General features: G+C 34.9%; 2 protein-coding genes across 2 annotated transcripts; one reads left to right on the plus strand and one right to left on the minus strand.

Moving 5' to 3' along the window:
- The first annotated feature begins 360 nt into the window (after positions 1-360).
- Positions 361-2,469, plus strand: LOC110917879 (trihelix transcription factor ASIL2). Its single transcript, XM_022162327.2, has one exon. The coding sequence runs from the start codon at positions 881-883 to the stop codon at positions 2,117-2,119; it is 1,239 nt and encodes a 412-aa protein (XP_022018019.1). The 5' UTR covers positions 361-880; the 3' UTR covers positions 2,120-2,469.
- Positions 2,470-7,110: 4,641 nt separating this feature from the next.
- On the minus strand, positions 7,111-17,585 carry LOC110918623 (RNA cytidine acetyltransferase 1). Its single transcript, XM_022162910.2, has 26 exons — positions 17,350-17,585; positions 17,159-17,250; positions 15,848-16,019; positions 15,632-15,754; positions 15,389-15,562; positions 15,088-15,198; positions 14,235-14,368; positions 14,054-14,147; positions 13,862-13,960; positions 13,098-13,234; positions 12,870-12,967; positions 12,649-12,772; positions 12,481-12,568; positions 12,292-12,391; positions 11,834-11,886; positions 11,550-11,726; positions 11,412-11,449; positions 10,753-10,849; positions 10,468-10,647; positions 10,274-10,382; positions 9,709-9,781; positions 8,872-9,013; positions 8,631-8,759; positions 7,784-7,909; positions 7,650-7,715; positions 7,111-7,576 (listed from the first exon to the last, which is right to left on the minus strand). The coding sequence occupies exons 1-26, from the start codon at positions 17,452-17,454 to the stop codon at positions 7,322-7,324; spliced, it is 3,096 nt and encodes a 1,031-aa protein (XP_022018602.1). The 5' UTR covers positions 17,455-17,585; the 3' UTR covers positions 7,111-7,321.
- Between the last annotated feature and the right edge of the window lie 5,092 nt (positions 17,586-22,677).

The raw sequence follows: 22,677 nt of genomic DNA on the forward strand, positions 1-22,677 counted from the left end.
TCGTCTGAAGCTGTAACTCTAGCCAGGTCGGACTGACTGGTTTTTTAGTCTTCAGGTACTATCAAAACCATTACTAATATTGATTTCTTATGGTTTTTAATGAATGTTAAACACGTGTCGACATCATTTTGGGCATACCACAATATTATCTTTTAAATTTTCTCTTTCGGTTGATACATCGAGTGCCGGTATCATATTGATATCATAATTAACCGAACTAATATCGAACGGATTCCTGTCTTAACGTTAAATATTACCATTCCATCTATGTTTACATGTAAAATTTGATAAAAATTGATGTAACCCCTTATTAGTTATCTTAAAAACTGAAATTAAGCGCAAAGTGACGTAAACAACCGAAACAACGGAGCCGAGCCGGAGCTGAAGCCGGCAAAGTGTTTATTACGTCCGGTGTGTCGGCTTTCCCATAACTAATCCCACAATGGTTTTCCACGTGTCCTTTTTAACCCCTTCTCTTGACGGCCGACTTCTCCGTCAACTCTCTCTCCGTTTTTCTCCGTCAACCGATAAATTTATATATCTATATCGTAAAAAACGCCGGTCAACTACCCCCTCTCTTTCTCTCTCTAAATTTCCCCTTCTCTCTCTCTACAACCACCACAATCTCTTTCTCTCTCTCTTTCTTGTTAAATCTCCGTTAGGTTTCCGTCACTTATCAAATCCCGGCTACCAGATCCGTTAGCTTTCCGTCTATTATCAAATCTCCGGCCACAGATCCGTTAGTTTTCCGTTTCTTATCTAATCTCCGGCCACCAGATCGGTTAGGTTTCCGATATTTATTGAATCTCCGGCCACCAGATCCGTTAGTTTCCGGTTTTATTCAATCGCCGGCGGTAACCAGATCTGTTAGGTTTCCGATATGGAAGATGATGAAGAAACTCACTCACATCAATCCGTCGGATCCGGATCTAGATCTGGATCTGAAGATTCGCAGCGTTCTAATCCGCGGATCTCCGTCACGGTGGCGTCCGCCGCACCTCCGCAGAACACGTTGACCTTAGCGCTACCGATTCAGCAACCGCGTACCGTCGCCGGCGGCGGAGGTGGTGGCGGAGGAGGTGGAACAGGAGGAGGAGGAGGTAGAGAGGATTGTTGGAGCGAAGGTGCAACCGCGGTGTTGATAGACGCGTGGGGAGAACGCTACCTGGAGCTGAGCAGGGGGAATTTGAAGCAGAAACACTGGAAAGAGGTTGCGGATATTGTTAGTAGTCGAGAGGATTATTTGAAGACTCCGAAGACGGATATTCAGTGTAAGAATCGGATCGATACGGTGAAGAAGAAGTATAAGCTTGAGAAGGCGAAGATTGCGACCGGTGGTGGACCTAGTAGTTGGAGGTTTTACGATCGGTTGGATCAGCTTATCGGTCCTATGGCGAATGCAAAAAACAATTTGTCGTCGTCTACTCCGCCTTTGAGAGCGGTTCCGGTTGGGATTCCTGTTGGTGTTAGATCGGCTCCTGTTCAGAGTTTGAGGCTTAAACAACAACAGGAACGACAACAACAGCTACAACAGCAGCAACAGCTTCAACTGCAGCAACAACAGCAGCAACTTCGCTTGCAACAGCAACAACAACAACAGCAGAAGCTTGAACAGCAGCGAAAGCGTATGCGTCCGCCTCCCGCGTACTCCGAGTCATCAGAATCTGAACCAGATGCGTCACCAGACTCGCCAGAATCGGATCCCTACGAGCAGAAACGAATTAAAGTTCCAATCCCATTCAATGCGAGGTCAAATTCTAGGCAGCAGCAGCAACAGCAGCAGAACAAAGGACGGGGATCGAAAGAGAAGAATTGGGGAGATTCGGTTAGGGAATTGACGAAGGCGATCATGAAATTTGGGGAAGCGTATGAGCAGGCGGAGAGCTCGAAGCTGCAACAGATGGTGGAGATGCAGAAGCAAAGTATGAAGTTTGCGAAGGAGCTTGAATTGCAAAGAATGCAGTTTTTTATGAAGACACAGTTGGAGTTGTCACAGCTGAAGCAGAGTAGAAGAAATGTGGAGAACAATAACAGCAATCATAATCATAATCATAATCATCACAGCAGTAACCATAACACTATAAACCACAATGATCACAGTGATGATAGCAATAACTGATGTAGGGTGTTTTAAGAGAGCAACAAACTGGCTTATTAATTAATTATGACCCTCTTTAAGGGTGTTTAGGGAGATGTATGTAATTGAATTTGCTTGCGTTAGTTTCATGAATTTCGATTGATACCCTTTTGAGCTTGGGAATATCCGGTTCATGGTCTTTCTTTTGCAGGTATGTTTGTTCATCAAGCATCTTTGTTTAAAGGTTTAGGCTTGATACGTGATTTTGATGACACAGCAATGGTTAGTCATTTTACCTCCTCCGTTTCATTGGTATGATCATCACACAAGCAGCAACTTACTGTTTTGTGGATTTTTGATATGTTAAAAGGGGTAGGCAAGTATTCTGATGATCTGGGTTGTGATTTGTTTTCACATGCGAATTTTTTTATATATAAATTCTACAGAATTAAACTGACAAATTCCTATGACAGTTTTATGGGCTTTAACTTACAGGAATGTGAAGTAAAAGGAAGTTCTTTGATTTTAGTTTTCAAGAACCCATCTTGGTTTCAGAAAGTTTGGGAAAAAGCTTTTCCATTTTGTATATCTGCAACAAAGTAATTTAAAAAAAGAGTAGAGTGGTCACAAATGTAAAAACATTTTTAAGATGTCAAATACATCTAGTTCACTTTATTTATTTGAAATAAATTTTACAGAAAAAGACTGACAAATTCGTATAACAGTTTTATGGGCTTTAACTTTAAAAGTATTGTATTGTAATTACAGAGTTTAAAGAAAAAAATAAACTTATTCGATTTTAGTTTTCAGAAATTACATAAAGTTTGGGCAAAAGCTTTTCAATTTTGGACCAAAGTTAGTTAAAAGAGTAGAGTGGTCATATATGTTAAAACATATCAGGTACATAAAAAGATTCTTCATGTGAATATTAGAGATGTTAGTTCACTTTTAGACCATCTCTAACCTGTGGATGTCCTTGGGCCGATGAGGAAGAAAGAGAAAATCTGTTTTCACGGGCTGCTGCATCAGGCGGGATATGTGAGGGAAGGGTTGCTCGATTTGCATGATCTAAGGTAGTAGCCACTTCATTCTTCTCAAAAACAGGCTTGGTACATGCTATTAAGAAGAAAACTGAGAGAAAAGTGGTAATAAGGCAAGCATGCCTCACCTGATGGCTTGCTTAAGGGATGATGCATGTTTGACGGAAAAAATATAAAGAACCATGTATTTATATTTTTTTGAAAGGGTAAAGTCCTATTTGAAATTGAGTCCCTTGTGAGTTGTGGGCTGTGGTTTGGCTATTTTAATTACTTGAGTCTAAAACCCAAACTTGTCAATGGTTTCTAATCTCCAAAAGATTAACACTATCTAATAAGTCGGTTAAGTACAAGGGAATTTCAATCATTTTACCTATTTTATTGAATATATATAGAAACCTTTGGGACCCAGATAAAGACAAGTTAAGGCTTTAGACTCGAGTAGTTAAAATGGCCAAACCATAGAGACTCAAATAGGACTCAACTCTTTTTGGAACTAGCAAAGTGTACACATGTTATAACTTGCATTTACATCATTTAAACAAACCATATGAGATGGTGCATGTCTGACAGAAAAATATGAACACGTACCATCAATGTTAAATACAATTATATTCATAATATATGTCAATACATACATACTTAATAAAAGGTCCAAGAACTCAAAATAATCAAATCCAGGATGACTTGTTAAACAAATGAAGATCAGTCTATCCATGGTGGATCCACAGTTCCGTCGTGAAGGTTTAGTTAGCTCCGTGAAGACAGTCAATCGATACACGGTCTGACCCTGGAGGTTGTGGTAGCTCCAATAAGTCGACGATTGACGACTAAAGACGAACTGTCAATGCATCATTCGACCATGTTGTAAAAAATTTCAGACTTGGATTTAAAAGACATTGGGACTCGCATTTCAAACACTGACAAAATATATGTAGGATGAATCAAACTTTGATTTCTCAAACTCAATATTGGGACTCGCATCTTGAGCATTCAAGATATGTCGAGGAAGGTTTATACTGTATATATGGTCGCTTGGAAATGAATCTATTATTATATTAAACTTTTCAACATATCTTTGATAAACTAAAACAATTATAAGATAAATATATGAAAAATGCTTAATCAAACATTCAAACCTTTAAATATAAATCATGAATATTGACCCTTTGGTGATTAAAGTAAGTTTTGTTTTATTTATTAATTTATCTGCTTTATTAAATTGGTTTAAAGTACAAGTCAAATTTCTTATGTTAAGGCTAAAGGGTGTGGGGGTCATGGTTGGAAGATAATTTGCCATGTAGGAACATGAATAGAAGAATACACCACCCCCTTGCTTGATCCACCATGGTTTCCATGGATTAAACCATGGCAACCATGGTCCTAGTTTCCATTTTTCATGATTTACTTTCCTTTTTCTTTAGACAAAAATTAATTATAAAATTAAATAAAGGGATAGTGTTTGGGTCATGACCACACCTTTAGGGTAGTGGTTTTAGATGACGAATTAGAGGTGGGTGACATAGTGATGATATGGAGGGTCATGGTGGTCATATGAGTCATGACCACACCCTATAGCCTAATAGAAAAGCCTTGGCACACACTAAAACGTTAAATTTCTAAATAATTTATTTTAAAGATCCTTTGCAACCAACAATAGAAGAGATGATAGATAAACAAAAGAATGAAATATTGAGTGGCCAGTTTGTAACTTTTTTAAAGCCTTAATGTATGTGTGCTTGCTAAATATAAGTATTTAGTGGTTGGTTCCTACCAAAATAAAATTAAGGAGAAATCTCAAAGCCCTTCTATCTATAAGATTGAAAAGGTAATTTATTCCTCTACATTGGCTTTCTATATCAATCTTAAGATAGGAGGTGATCATTACCATTTATAGAAAAGATGGCGAAGAAACCTAATATGAGTAATGCTTTCTACAACCGTTGGTTTACTATGTTTTTAACTTGTAGCATAAATGCGCAATCACAAAGCATGATAACCATAGTTTGTTTACTGTTTTACCAATCCATCTAAAACTATGCCCGGTCTATATATATGATTCTTGATATCGAGTTATTACTCAACAAACAGTCACAACACGTTACGAAATCGATAAGATATTTGGCAACTTTAGCTACCAAGGTTGGAAATCATGGTTACACGACTACTATCGAGGTTATGTAGACATCACTAGCAAGTGTCACATGACTCGAGATGGATATTCGGGTATTGCTTTGGTGGAGTTTGTTGTAGGTCGACAAAATTTCAATTTAATTAGATGAAACAATTTAACAAAGTAGGAAAAAAATGTGTCAACTAATGAAAAGGGTGAATTCCATAAAAGGTGCATCCTTCTCTTACAATTTTTTTTTATTTTAATATCCATAAAAAGTGCATCCTTCTCTTACAATTTTTTTTATTAAAACCTTATAAATAACCAACAAGTTTATGCATATAGTAGTTGTAAAAGTGGCTTTGGGAGTTTTTCAAAAAAAAAATGGATTTTTTATTTCTAGCCCTAAAGTTTCAAGCTTTGGCAAGTTAAGTTTAAAGTTTAATCTTTATTTCCATTTTAACCCTAAAGTTTTAATCTTTGACAATTTGAGTTTGAAGTTTTAATATTTGGTAATTTAACCCCTTTAATTAATTTGATTTTTCACTTCTAATTCAAAAGTTTCCATCTTATACAATTTAACCCCTTTCATTAACTTGATTATTCATTTCTAATTCAAAAGTTTCCATCTTTTGCGATTTAACCACTTTGATTTTTTTTACTTATGTGTTGTAATTTTGGCTTTGATTTTTTTACAAATCTATCCTCACAACTTTTTTTACTTTCAACTTTGGTCCTTTATAATTTTCATTTTCTACAAATTTTTCGCTTTATGCTTCGGTTTTTACGTTTCGTTCTAAATTTTGCGAGTTAACACGACGCAACGTGCGTGTGTGGATGAACGTTTTTACATCGTCTATTTTTTCCAGTTTGACAGGTTCAACATAACGTGTGCGTCCTAAATCGACTTAGTTATAACTAAAGAATCTCCGCCGCATTGCGGCGGGTCGTAATTCTAGTTTTAATAAGTTTATATGATATAACCGTGCTAATTAAATAATCGATAAATGAAAGACCCGGCTTGATAAATAATTTCTTCTGTTTTGGATTTGTAGTTAATTATTATCGTTGCAGGGGTAACACCCAAAATAGGGTAAACTTGGCATTTGATTAAAACACTCATACTATTCCCTTTCCACAATTCTTCTTACTTAAACTCTTGTCGGGGCTTTTGAGATAAAGCAACACCCAAATTGATCGTTACTGATAATCTAATCTAAATTGCTACCTCTACTAAAAACTATTCAATTTTACTGATAATCTAATCTAAATTTACTCATAATTGTGACATACTCAAGATAAAGGCTATGTGATTCAATGGTCGAATCTTCAATACCAACTCCTAATCTTAAATACCAACTCCTAATCATAGTTATTAAGGCGCTAGACACACTCAAGACGCTTAGGCCTCGCTTGGGGCCTAGACGTAAGACGCAAAAAAGGTGAGGGCCTGAGAAAAAAAACGCACAATGAAAAAAAAAAATATACTATGTATTAAAAAATGAGAAAAAATAAAAATATACTATGTATTAAAAAATATCAAATAAAATACATAAAAGTTATTATATAACAACTAATATCATTAATTTAATATCAAAATTCTAAAATATTAGTGCATTGAAAAAGTTGTTTTTCTTAAATAAAATTAGAAATTTGGCCAGAAGATCTCTAGAATCTAGAAATCGTGTCGAAATATACGTTTTGAACCACTACTTGGAGAGTTAAAGCACAATTACCTCGATTAAAGCACAATTGTCTCGCCATGCCTGAAAAAATAAGCCTAGTCACAAGTTCTACCCATTTGTACCTAATTATAAAAACAATTGAAGAACAAATAAAATAACATGCACGGTTGTAGAAAGAACGCTAACAAATAACAATCGTAGAGCAATCTCAAGAAAAATAACCTTCCAAAATAATATCAAATTTGGCCAAAAAATTCAACAATATAACATCTTAATAAAGAACCAAAGACCTTTGTTTTTACTAAGATATCATAATTTAAAAAAAAAAAATAGCCTACTGAACCATTCATGATCAAGTCAAAACTGTTATCTAAAACTCAAAGAGTAGAACAACACAAGTTATAAATAACTATGTCCTTCTCTTCTTTGATGATTTAGAAGAACTTCCATCCTTGCTTCTTTTCTTGTCACTCTTATCACCTTTAGTTTTCCCATGTTTTTCCGGTTTCGTTTTACTGGACTTGACACTAATCACGCCACCCGAGGGTACCTTTCCTCCGCCGTTTTGCAAAGCACTCTCGAAATCGACATCCTTGTCCGCAATCGCGTACCTCTGGAGAAACTCTGGGTTCAATAAACCCTCACTGTTGGCTTTAAAATCATCCTAAAATACAATCACAAAGCAAATGTAAGTTCAAAGATCAAGACAATCGATAACAACGGTCAACGAAACAAACCTTGACTTTTTTTGCAGCTTCGTCGAGATCCTCGTCCACTGAAATCTCGTGTGGCTTCAATTCCACCTGGAAGAAACCAAATAGAAGACGTAAGTAATCGATGAATAATGAATTGAGTTAAATGCGTTACTTACTTCTTTGACTGGCGGCAGAGTTGAGTTAAATTCTTTTGTCGATACTGAATCCAAGTATTTGTGGAACTTTTTCATCACTTTCATGAACAATGACATTATTTGTTGTCTTTCCAACTTCATCATTCCCTGTAAATAAAACAAAAAAATAATAATCTATATCTATACTAAATAATAAAAAAAAACAATGGGGGACACGTGTCATCCATTGGAGCCATCTACTTTTTAATTTTCCCGCCTCTTCTCCTACTTAATTGTGGATCCTTGTTTTTCTAATTAAAGATAATCATTATATCATTAACCAAATGAATTTAATATGAAATTAATTATTAGTTTTTAACTTAATTTATATTTTTCACTTAAAAGCTTCAACAAGTTCAAAATTATGTTGGTTAAAATATTAAGAAACGGAATAATTATGCTAATTGTTTTTATCAGTGATTTCTAAAAAATTTCAAATATTTAACGTTGTTGGATGGTAAAAATACAATATGTTAGATAATAAAAACAGACAGTATTTAAAAAAATCAAAGTTAATACACAGTTGAAAGAAAATAATGTTTTAAAAATTAACTAACGAAAATTTATAATTGGCATGTCAATTTTCATTTTTTAAATACATATCTTGACAACTGTATATGTTAACAAATTACATTATATTTTAATCTATTAGTATAATATACGAGTTTAGTCAACCGTGCAGTGCGTATGTTTTTTTAAAACATAATTTTTATTACTAATTATATAACATTATATTTATCAACCCGTGTAATACACAGGATTGTGACCTAGTTATTATTATATAAATAAACTGAAGTGAATATTTAGTGTTCACTTAGAACAAACAAACCTCAGCATAAGAAGCATCTTGGTTCTGCAAGCCCATGCATAGTAACACAGACGCCTGTGCATACGATAACGCAACTGGTAACTTCTCCTGGAAGTATAGGTATGCGAGTGGCAGTTTCAGATCCGAAATCTGTCGAATAAAAATATATTAAATACAACAAATCTCTAGAGAACGTTAATTATGAAATTATCAAACGATGTTTTGTTTGAAAATTTAATTTTATATTTTTAAGAATTCTTACCAGATGATAATCAACGAGGTGGTTCACATAAGCTTCAAGTCTTTTCATACTGATTGGAGATTTAATGATGTCATCGTATATACTGTGTGAGATTGTTGATGAAGGCTCTACATCTGTGAAGCTGAGTTTCGGATCCAAAATGCTATAAAAAGCAAAAGTAGACAAATTTATGACAGGAACTAAAATTATTATTATTATTATTATTATTATTATTATTATTATATTAAAACTGAGACGGTGAATAGTAAAAAAAATTATTTCTTATTATAACATTTCTAGATTTTATATTTTTTAATTATTTTATTACATTAGTTATTTTTAACCATATTTTGTTTTTCTATTACAATTTTTAAGATACAAAGTTAAATTTTAATCGTATTTTGTTTCTATTACAATTTTTAAGATACGATGTTTGTATAATTGATTTTGTTGTTCTTTATTGTGACGAATGGATACCATCCAAACAACTTTGGTAGCAGTATAAAGTATATTTTGTATATTGTAAGCTATGTACGGTGGTAACAAACGAAACCGATATCGTCCTAGCAACATTGATGCCATGTTGATTTGACCGAACAACATTGGTACCATATAGGAACTACTATCATAACCGTCATATATATTAATTTTATGGTTCTCAACCGATGTAAAACGTGCGTCGATATCAGTCTGGTCAACACCATGACTTTATTTTTTGGGTTTTGTCTTTATGTTGATATACCGAGTATCCGCCGGTATAATGAATCGAACCAACACTAACCGAATATCCGCCGCAACGCGCGGGGAAATTTTACTAGTTATGTAGGAAAAGCTAATAAAAATCCATGTGAGAAGTACCTCATTGCAAGCTTGTATTCCATTGTATTAAATCTGGGAGAACACAAAAGCCTAGCAAATGATGACCTAAAAGCTAAAGACATACAAGAAAATTTAAAATTCAAATATTTTGGTCGAGTAAGATGTCATTTCATCCCTGAGGTTTGGCGACTTTCGTCCAAAGGTTTGTTTTTCCGTATTTGGATCCAAAAGGTTTGAAATCTTGTCATTTTCATCCGGCTCGTTAACTCCATCCATTTTTCTTCGTTAGGTCAGAGGTATTTCCGCCTTTTTTGCTAAATTAAAAGGGCAATTCGGTCTTTTTCACTTTATGTAAAAAGACCGGATACCCCTGAAAAAGACTGAATTGCCCTTTAAGTTAACAATAAAAGACGAAAAATACCCCTAACTTAACGGAGAAAAATGGATGGAGTTCACGAGCCGGATGAAAATGGCAATATTTCAAACATTTTGGATCGAGATGCGAAATAACAAACCTTTTGACGAAAGTCGCAAAACTAGCCAAACCTCAGGGACGAAAGCTTGTACGTAATCCAACAGACATGGACTGAGAAGAAAAACAAACCTTGATAGAAAGGACCGAAAAACCCTAATTCATCTGATCCTCTAACTTCTATATCATCAGTATCCAGAGGTTTTAGCATCATACAAGTATGCTCACCAGTCACGGAATTCTGATAACATATTATTATAACGCTAACATGGTCAGGATTAACCCTTTATAAGAGAAAATAATTAGAATAGTAATCGAGACTTAACCGGAATTTCACACAAGTAAAATGGAGCGAACTTATGTTTTCTCCAAAAGCGAAATAGGTCCAAAGTAAGCCCGAACGAGACACCGAGATAATGTAGCTTCTCGGGCCGTCTTTCAGAAAGATGTACGAGAAGCGGTGGAAGATCTGTTTTGGGCTTTATATTCTCTTCAAGCAATGACACCTGTTGTAATACAGAAAATGTTTGTTGGATATGAAGGAAACAACAAAAATAAAAAAAATAAAAAAATAAAAAAATAAAAAACTATATCACTAAATAAGATCATACTTTCTCAGCTGCTTCAGTAATTTTGACAGGTGAAGAAGGTTCCGGATCATTCTCAACATCTACTTCAGAGATGGGAGTGAACTGACCCTCAAAGTACCTATATCAAAATATCGTAATTGAAATATATTAAGATTATCTGTTGTTACAGGTAGGGGTGCAAACGAGCCGAGCCCGAGCTCGGCTCGTCGGTAGTTTTCCAAGCTCGAGTTCGGCTCGTTTATTATCTATTATTTAATATATTAAATAAAAATAATTAAATAATAGACTCGTTTAGGCTCGCGAGCTAAACAAGTGAAGCTCAGGCTCGTTTACCAAACAAGCTTATTTTTAGGTTCGGGCTCGGCTCGTAAACAAGTTTAAATAAGCTCAGCTTGGCTTGTTTGCTAGACAACTTTAAATAAGGGGTAAACGTTATTAAATATTAATAAAAACTCATATTACACTTAAGGCTTGATAAGGCTCGACGAGCCTGACGAGCTTCACATGCCAGGCTCGAGCCCTCGGACTCGATAAATAAACGAGCTATATTTAAGGCTCAAACTCGGCTCGGGCTCGATAAGGCTCGGCACGTTTGCACCCCTAGTTACAAGTTTATTTGAGATGTACATTATATAAACACAAGATAATAACGCAAGAAAAATCACGATATACTGTGATACCTTGCTAGCAATTCTATGGCCGCTGAACCATATCCAAGCTGCAATACAAAGAGATCACAATCATTAACGTTGCAACTAAAAAAAATAAAAAACATAAAAAGATAAAAAGGAAGTGAACTGGTTAAGAATTTTAGATACCTTCATCGCATTAGGGTGTGTAGCAATGCGTACGATTCTGGCACCAGAAAGACTCGGGAAGTCTTTATCTTGGAACTGTTCACAAAATTTCCATGGAATTTGGTCTCCGGAAGGCTGATGACCCGCACTTAAACTTCTCATTGCAGAGGCCTTCGAAATTTTTCCTTCAAGACAAACCTGTACAACGAATGACAAACCACCGTACAGATGTTTAAATATGAAACTAGAACAGAACTACTATTGTTTACTCATAAGCAATTAGAAGAAATGAGAAATAGGCAAACCTGTATGACGCAAAGAATATCAGGGAGCTGATTCCTTGATTCATTGACAGGACCTGCACACATTATATTATATTATATATTTTATAAATATGCTATTTTGTCACATCAACCAACTTTGGCCCCTCAACTTTGGCTATAACCAACTTTAGCCCCTCAATTTTAATTATGACATGTTTAGCCCCTCAACTTTGGTAATTACATGTTTAGCCCCTTAACTAAAACATCTTTAGCCCCTCAACTTTAATAATTACATGTTTAGCCCCTTAACTAAAACATCAAACAACTTTAACTCTCGCGATTTGCTTATTTTTATCTACGTTTCGAACCCGATGTGGAGCACGGGTGGTAACCCACTAGTAAAGCTTAAAAATATAAATATAGCGTAACAAATAACATAATATCAAGAAAATACATATTAAAATGTATAAAACAGCAAAATTAACAAATAAAAAGTGTACCGAGTAACACAAACAAGTGATGAGCTGGTGCATCAGCCAATAATTGAAGATCATTTGGAGAGTTTTTGTAGTGAGATGCAACGTATAACGCCATCATTCTCTGAATAGTGCGAATATACGTAAGCCATCATCACACACGAATTAAAAACAAACAACAAAAAACTAAGAATCAAATGAACACACAACTACCTGCAGAAATAACTCGCTGTCTTTATGATATGAGAACAGTGTGTCACGGTTAACATAATAGAGATCACACTCACTGGGAGGAGGTAACCTACTTGCAAAAATAACGTATAAGTTAATACAGACAAAACAACGACAACGCATACAGTTTTTTAACAGAATTATTTTAACCTGTTAATGCTCGGGATAGATTTGGCTATATCGAGACAAAGTAAATTGTTAAGCCAGGATTCAACTGGATCACCAGACGCGTATCTAATAGCTTCACTCAACTCTATCTTTCTAAACAACCGCCCTGCATTGAAAATTTGAAACAAATTATATCATATTAAGTTTTAATGATGAACCATCGTGAAATTTAATTGAAAATTTTAACTAGAGGGTAATCATACCAGAAGGAACAGCATCTGTGCTTTTTGTAGAAGCTGTACTTTGCTCTTCTAATTGCTGCAAAAGCTTCAACGATAAAGATCGTCCCGTACCTTCATAGCTTTAAGAAAGATATACAAGAGTTAAAGATCTTGCAATGATGCAAATCTGGGAAGTAGAAAGTTGAAATAAAAATAAAACACGCACACACACATAGATATATACATTTATATGTATATATAATTCCATACCCGTTGACGGTAGAAGAAAGGAAAACTAGATAAGGCCCAAGTAAAGACTTAACAACTGGCAGCGGAATAGCTGCAGCTTCATCAATAACCAAGAGTTCAACTTGCGACAGTTTTCCATGTTCATGAGGTAGTATATACTGCAACCACGCATATGCATATAAGTGATAAAAAAATATAATAATTGTAAAGGTGATAAAAAAAATAACTCATCACACCAACAGCTTATGTAAAAACATAGTATAAAAATTAAATTGTTTGTAAAATAAGAAAAGTAAATAACTTAATCAAACAAATGAAATTAAATAAATAAATTATAAAAAAACATATATTTTTATAAAAAAAAAATATGTTAATGAATTTATTAAGAAAATTTTAAAGTAATCGAAAAAAACGAAAAAGTGATAAATTTAATAAAATAGAAGAAAGAAAAGAAAACAAAAGAAAAACACTTAAGTAATTACAGATTATGTCCTTTATAAATAAATTTCAGATTATGCCCTTTGGGTAAATGGTCATTTTGCCTTAGTTAACTGAAATGTTAACATCAAAGAGCGTGCAAAATTTATATATAAAAGAAATTTTGTGTGCTTTTTGAAGACAAATGAAAAAGAGTGCAATTTGGTATATAAATAAAGGACAATTTGTGTATTTTACTCTAATGTTTTCTATAAAACTTATGTTTTTTAAACTGTACTACAATCTACAGTAACAGAGAAAATGAGGTCGAAAAAGCATAGAATATGAAACATGAACTACGTAAAAACCTGAATTGTCTGCCTATGCTGTTTGTATATATTTATTCTGATAGTCGCCTTTTTGAGCTCTGGATTTGAGCTTTTGACGATATCATAATCCAGGTGCTCCTGTAAAAAAATGTCGGTAACATGTATCAACAAGAGATACAATCATAATTATACCAAAATGGAAACACAATAAGAAATATAAACAACTTTCACCTTGTACTCAAGCATGTCAAATCCCTTTGATACAAATTCGAACAACGTTTTAAGATTTTCTGGGCTAGGGGCAGTCACAAAAATGTTTGAATACCTACATAATCATTAATCATATGTCCATTATCAATGCATTCAACAGAATTAAAGTCAAATGTCAGGGAATAATATGTCAGATCATCACCCTGCAGCAACGGCTCCGGCAACTGCAAGACCCAATGCAGCCGACTTCCCGCGACCACGACCGGAAAGCAAAGCCACCGTGCTACGCAGTGTCTTATCCAAAATTGCATCGAGAAATGTAATTACAGCTTTGCCCTAAATAAAAATATTCACAATACGTTAAAGTTTAATCTCCATGTGGACATAAAACAGGAAAATGTCATAATCTAGGGATGTCATTAACTGAAAAACTTTTAAAAACACGATATTGCAGATAGTATGCCATTAAATCGAAACAAATTCGAGGCGGCAGATCTATTATCTTTACTTTAAAAATTAGGGGTGCTAAACGGGCCGTGTTTGCAGGTTGGCGGGTTCAACCCAAACCCGAAATTTTTAGACGAATCCGAACACGACCAGGACCCGAAAAACTTGTCATACATATGAACCCGAACACAACCTGAATATACGCGGGTTGACCCAAACACAACCAGTTCAACCCGAATTTTATTATTTTTCATTTTTTTCGCAAATTAATATATTAAAATTAAAATTTTACTACAATAACACAAATGTATATAATACAATTATATTATTATAAAATCGAATGCCAAATTCTCTCTTTTAATTATAATTATAGCAAAAAAATACACACCCACTTTAATTTATAACATAAAACATATTGTAAAAAATATAATATAATATAAATGGGTTAAATGGGTCAACCCGCCAACCCGACCGGGTTGACACAAACTTGACCCGTTTAGCTAAAAGGGTTCGCGTATTATAGGTTCACGTCAGAAATTCACAAACCCACGAATTCCGTGTTAGGTTCATGTCAGAAATTCACACCCCTAATAAAAATACATCAGTACCTGATCCAATGTGCAACACTTTTTAATCAGTGGACCAACAGGAAAGTCATCTTTTAATTGCTCTTTCAGATCTTTTAGATCACGCTGTGCTTCTGAAAGCCCTTCGGAGTCCTTTTTTGCCAATAAGAAGCAAAAATAAATATTAATATATTATACCTAAAGCTCCAAGGAACCAGCAAAAGTCAACATTGACCAAAAAACATATTTATGTTATCAGTCAAATTTCTCATGTAAAAAGGAAAACTGCTACTGTCTTATATTAGAAAAAAAAACTAAAATGTTCAAGAGACCTGAAACTTACCTCTTCTACTGGAACTGGTGTTATTGATTTCATGTGAGATGAAATTGGTAGTATATTTAACTCGTCATCCATAACTATACATGATCCACATGATGCAAGAGAAAGTAAGAAACGTTCGTTGAAGCGTCCAGTGGCTAGAGAATGAGATTCTGTACGGAATCTTTCATGAACATCCTGCAAATAGCACCCATCTAGTTATTATAGATAATTAATCTAAAGAAAAAGTTAAATATCAAGTCATACCATAACCATGGTGTATAGACTAGTGAGCGAAGTCAAAGAACGAAGCAACAGAATAATCAATCCACCACCTTCCACTGTTTCTATAGTTCTAGCCAGAAGATTTGGCGTCAGAGCCTCGAAATCCTGTATGAAAGAAAAAAAGCATATTGAAAACTTTGCATGTGAAAATGTACAGACTACAATAGAACTTGACTTGAAGATAGAATTGCAATCTACCTGTAATATACACATGCCAAATGTATTTCCAAGAATCCTCTCGGAATCCTTGTACTGACAATACGTAATTCCTGCGGTTTCGAGAAAAAGTGAAAAAGGATCCACCTTCTCAGGATCTAGAAGTCCCCGGTGCATGAGTTTCTTGACCTGCTTAGCGCGTTTTTTCTTATGACTGACACATAGACAACATAGTTGTTAATTGCGGGCACTATTTTATAAATAGCAATACACTAGAAAAAGTTTTTATATGTATAATATATCAAAATACTCTGGGATATACGCTAATTTACATGTATACTTAACAAAAACCTAAAATCCAGCTATTTTATAGCTATATTTAATTGCTATTTATATTTAAAAAAACAACTGAAATCCTGCAATAGTCGCTACATACCCTGTAGCGACCTTTGACCTACACGCTACGCTATTTGCTATAGCGACCATAGCAACCGCTATTGACAACTATGATAGACGATGAACATAAAATTAGCCCAAAAAATTTAAGTAAATGACAAGCAACAACAGACACATTCCATTATACAAAAGACTGCTCTGTTTTTTATAGTTAAGAGTTAAGACAGTGTTGTTATCCATCCATGTAATGCAATTGGCTCAGAGATGAAAACATAAAGATATCAGGGAGAAATTCAGTCATGCGTTTCTACCATATAATATAAAATTACAAAGATCTCACCTAACTTGTAGTCAAAATAACCTCATTCAGATTACAACTACTATCTATATCCGCATTATCGTGCACTAGACAGACCAAAGACTGATAGCAACTACATTTCTAAATTCTAACTGCTGTACTGCAGAAGTCCATTAAATAATGATAACAAGATTCTCAAATCCTTATTAAGTAAATTAACAAAATCTTAAAACATACAACTACTCAATAAGCTTAAGAAGACAACTTAATAATCAGAATTGACCTTTTAACAGTTTCACAAGCAAATAATGGACTCAATTTAGGGATAAGCATTTTTTACCGAATACCGTTACCAGTATTCATTTTCGGAGTTTTCGGTTTCAGTACTAGTCGGTTTTGGTTTTTATATTTATTTTTACCGTACCGCTATAACCAATACGATATTCGGTTTGTATTTTTACTCTTTTTCGGTATCAGTACTTCTCTCAGTAGGGCATTCGGTTTATATTTTTACTCGCTTTCGGTATAAGTACTTTACGGTACGGTATTCGGTTTATATTTTTACTCGTTTTCGGTATAGGTATCATCCCTAACTAAATTTATCAAATATTTATTAATTTAAAAAAAAAGTAAGGAAATACAAAGTTAGAAAAATGAACCTGCTGAGTTCAAGTTTATCTCTGTAACACCATAAAACATTAGGTCTACTTTTAACAACTGATTTGCTAAGCATATAGTGAAGGTTCACAATCTGCACACAACAAAAAACACAAATATCAATACATACACAAATATGTATAAAAACAAGTGTAAGTGTGTGTGTGTGTGTGTTAGAAGTGAGTGAAGTGACCTGGTCACGTGACTTATCGCCGATGATGACGAAGATAGAACGGTGTCTGGTTTTGACTCCGTTTTCAATTAGGGTTCTAATGCGTTCATCAACCTTCTTCCTCATTCTGCTTGCTGTTTTTGCTGTCGGCTATGGTGGTTTTCACAGGCGACGACGGCGAGTTAACTCAGTTGGCGGGTTGCTTTTGAAGCTCCGTTGCACCTTATGTGTTTGCTTGCAGCGTTCAGGAACAACGGCTTTCAATTAGGGTCTCAGTTATTTAGATGTTGGGCCGTAACACTTTTAATTTTCATGGGCCAGAAAACGGGCCAGCTAGCCCGATTCACGAGTGTTCATGACTTCATGGTTTAATTAACCATCTTTAACTATATTGTGGGTTGTCTATGATCAGCGTAGCATGGTTAAAACATGGTGGATACGCCGTTGATACTTTCTATATATAAATGTTTTCACCATGTTACCAAACTTTCGTAAAACGGGCCATAAGAAATTCGGTGTTTTGCAGACCCTATTTAGACCCGATACACAAACTAACAACTCACAAACACATTGCTAGCGCACAACATCCGATTATCCATGACGAGACCCCATTCTTAACGCATCGCTTTCGTTTATTATCCAACACACATAATATTCCTATCCTTGCATTCCTCTACCTAATCGACCCTTCACTCTCATACCTCTGTTGTTCCCAGTTATTCCTTATCTTTACACAACCCTCATTTACCATCAATTGGTTTAAACGTTCAAACCCCAAAATACTTTCGTGCTTTGAGACTATCTTCCATTCTTGTTTATGTGCAAACACGCTTAGTTGGTCGTTACCTCCAAAACTGTTTTATTTAAAAATACCTAACTTCCTCGTTTCTCACCGATAAACATTTTTTCTACAAAACTGAGATTTATCAATGCCAATGAACTTTTCTTACAACCTATAGTGCGGTCACACTTTCCATCAAAAATACATACAGTTTTTGTACAAAAGTTTTCTTTCTTAGGTAACATATTCTAAAATACCTTTCCATTTTGAGTTATTCAAACTTGTTTAAAGCTCACCTTACATATAGACACACATACACGTTTTACTTGTGTTTAATATCTCAAGTCATCTTAGTCAAAACTCCTTTTTTTAAACCCATCCTTTCGTTCCTCAAACAATTTCATACGCTTTTCCACACATCTCACACTTCTTAGTCTCGATTTTAGTCAATTGCCTTAGCCAAAACGTTCTCTTTTTCAAAGTCTTCCTCTTGAATAAATCTCGGGACGAAATTTCCTAAAGGAGGGGAGACTGTAACACTCCGCTTTTTCGTAACTTTCCTTAATTAAAAAGTTGTCTTGTAATTCTATTTTTGGAAACTTGTATTCCTTGTACTCGTATTTCGTTTTGAAACCTTGTAATCCGAGACACCGATCATAATGAAAGTCATATTTATATCAATTATGTTCCATTTATATTTGTTATGTTCAATTTATACTTGTAATCGCATGCAACGAACCCTAATTCGAAACTATGTGACGATACGTGCAAATAACCGACTTTCAACGCGTTTACGTGCAATACTTGTGATTAACCAACAATTAATGATTCCAATACTTATTATACATCATATTATACTTGTAACCACCTTCGAAATATTAATTATACTTGCAATTATGTGTTGTAGATTGTAAATCGCCTATACTTGCATTTTGTGTGATAACCGACGACTATGTGTTACAGCCAGCATTACCGATACTTGTTTTGCATAATTTCACATACATGGACATACTTGACATCACTATTAAGTTTACGATTGTCACGGCCCCCGATCCGTTTTGCCTGGTTCGGAAGCCGCGGGACAGAAACCCGTGGTATTGGTATCTTGTTGGACCGTTGTTTGACCCCGAAAAGTCAGCCGAGACAGTTCATCATCATATATAAAAGCGGAATCAGAATATATGAAGTTACAACAGCTAGTTCTTTCTAATTTCTTCTTCTTTATTGCTTTCTGATTACAATTTGACAGCGTATCGTCCCACAAGCAATGACCTAGGTTCGCTCCAAAACGTTACAAATGAAATACAACATCAGGCTATTTATAATGTGAGTGGGTTCGCTCATATGGACTGCCATATGAGCGAACCTGCCTAATTGACCTATAAGCGAACCACACTTGAACCCTATAAGCGAACCAGACAAACTCTTGACTGATAAGCGAACCTAGTAAAGTACCTAGGAGCGAACCTGACCTAACATGGTCACATAAGCAAACCTGTCAACATTTTTCATGATTTCGACATTCTAAACCCTATGTTGACCCAAATTGACCTAAGACTTGATGTAGACGAAGTCAACAGACATTCCGTGTATTAACAGACTCCCCCTTGGATGTTGACGTAGTCTTCAGCAATCTTCAGCACTTGAGTCTTCGGTCTTTGTCTTTTCTTCCACTCTCTGTCTTCTCATCTTAAGCACTCTATCTTTACAAGTTTCAGGATTATATCCTGGCTCCAACTTCAGTCTTCCCATTAACTGTTGATCCAGACTCCCCCTTTCATTGACTCCCCCTCTCAATATGCTAGAATTTGAGATATCTGGTTCAAGCTTTGACATTTTGCCTCCGTTGAGAATAATGAAGTCCAAACCTGTTTACCCTGCATATTCTCTACCTTTCCATAAGTTTCACAAATTTATAACAATCGAATTCCCGTAAACTTACTGGTAGATATCATTATTCAATAAACACATTAGTTACATCAAGTTCAAATGAATGACCTTGATTAACTAAGCATACAACCTTTCAAAATATTTGTATATGACATTCAAAGTTTTCAATATATTCTCCCAAACCTGTTCATCATGTTTAGCACTCAAATTTTGAATATCAGCTCTTCAATCATCAGTTGTCGAAAATCTTTTTGACTTTTCAAAAATTTATGCTAAAACACTCCGAAAATCTTTTTGGATTTTTGTTTTTGAATGAAATGCAGTAAATATATACATATAATATTTTTGTGAGTTTGTGTAAGAGGATCATATCAGATCTTGAGACAAATCACTAGCACCGTTAAGCTTTAATCATTTTAAGTTCTAAACGATTCACGTAGATTGACGATATAGTTGTCCTCTTAAATTTTCACACAATTTCCAATCTATTCAGGATACGATTTAGATGTTTTAAGAACTTAGCTCATTCATGTGTCCCACCTCTTGAATATACTCCCGTATCCAGAATCTCAATATTCAGTCTTACAGGCAAGAATACTACAATGATGTCTGTACATAAATTAGGGGTTAAATGCGAGAACTGAGGGATCTCAGGTCAGAACTTCCGTTCAGCAGAGAGATATCAGTTTCGACTTTGCAGTATGTCCCCTTTAGAGGATCTTTTCAGCTACAACAGATGATTATCAATTTTATTGTCTAATCAGCTGAGGGCTTTATGCTATATTTCAAGCATTTTGGATAAAGTATTAGCCAAGGACTAGGTCAGAACTACCGTTCAGCAGAAGTCCCGGAATAATACCCCAGACATCATAGAGTATAAACACCTAGTATATCAGAATACGAGATCTTTCAAATGAGATTTCAGGGGTTACCTATATATCCAAGTAGTGTTCCCCACGAATTTCACTAGTTTGAAATTTTAGGTTTATATCCCGAATAAATCTACTAAATGTGCGAAAACCTATCGTCACATCATCAGTGAGACCGTTTATCACATTTGACATTACATTTCTTTAGCGTGTTGTAATAGTCCACTGAAGTACTATCATTTCCTCTTTTCTCAACAAAACTCATTTTTGCTTTTCGATGTTTTTGACATTTTCAAATTTTCAAATTTTTTTAAAATTTTTCTCCCCCTAAAATCAAAATATGTTTCAATTTTGATTTTCAAGTAAAATTTGAAAACTGTACAAATAAAATGACAAACTGATATCGAATCACTTCAATTCGCCATTCATTTGGCATAAACAATCAGAACTCCCCCTGACAACAAACTATTTTCCCATTTAGATTTCAAAACACTTAAGTTTGTTTTAATCAAAATGGTTTTTTTGGAAAATTAGTTTTGTGTGTCATTTCACAAATTCGGGTAGGGGAAAGATCATCACTTTGTTACATTCTTTTTTTTATTTTATTTTTACAATGAAAGAACCCCATATTTTATCACTTGTCGGAAAGAGAAATCAAGTACAATTTAATGTCCTTGATTAGTCTTTTGTAATTTGAAATATCACAGTTACCAACCTGTGAATTTCTCAAGAAAGAGGCCGATACCTGTTCCACACTTACCAACATGGGAACTCCGGCAAGTCAGGGTTTTTCATTTGAAAAGATCCACCCAAGCTTGACCAGCCTTGGATGTTTTTGACAATTTTACCTCAACACAAGGCTCTTCTGGTTTCGACACACCAGAATCATTGCCTGAGTGTGGCTTGTCTGACTTTGATCTGTCAGATTCATCGCCGACACCCTTCTTTTTCTCCTTTTTCTCTTTTGTCCTCAGATTTGTATCTGATGGATTCAGCTTGCTTGACTCTACAGTCGATGGAGTCAATTCATCAGAACTCTTATTCTTACCAACCAAAGAACCCGAGGACAAAATCCTTTCCAGATATTCTCTGGCCTTCTTCCTCTTCTTTCGCAGTCTGTCTTTTTGCCCCTGAGAAAGTTTTAGTTTCGCTTCCTGAACTTTAGGTTCTTGAACCTTCTATTCTTTGGGCTTGACATTTACTGTCTTCTTTGCCGTTCTTTGAGATTCAACCCTCGATCTTCCCATCGATCTCCTTGGGCAATCTCTAGCAATGTGTCCTCTGATATTGCAATTATAGCATATTCGCGTTTCATAACTCCAATTCTGGCAGTTAACAGCAATGTGACCTCTAACTCCACAAGAGTAACACACTCTGTTATCATACCATATATCACCTTCACCCCAAACGCTCAGATCATAACACTGTCTGGCTTTGTGGTAATCTGCACTCCTCCTCAATGTTGGATTTGGCTTTGAAGCACTGTGGTCAAACCTGCACCACTTATTACCAACATTTTGTGAGTTTTCATTTTTAACTTTTTGCGATTTTTGAAAATGATTGGATGACTTATCTGATGAGCTTTTATTTTCTTTTTTAGGATTTTTCAAATTTTTATCTTTTTGTTTCTGTTCCACACTCATCTTTATAGGTTTTTGCGTTGAACATTCACCTTTCTCAGTAGAATGTAAAACAGTATTTTTAAACATTTCATTTAATTTCAAAAATGTTTTTCTTTTTTCTTCTTTTTCTTTTTCATCATCAGATTTTTCATCACAATCTTCAATTTTGACTTTGTCAAAATTTGTG

Source organism: Helianthus annuus, chromosome 7, assembly GCF_002127325.2.
Source record: "Helianthus annuus cultivar XRQ/B chromosome 7, HanXRQr2.0-SUNRISE, whole genome shotgun sequence".
Classification (NCBI taxonomy): domain Eukaryota; kingdom Viridiplantae; phylum Streptophyta; class Magnoliopsida; order Asterales; family Asteraceae; genus Helianthus; species Helianthus annuus.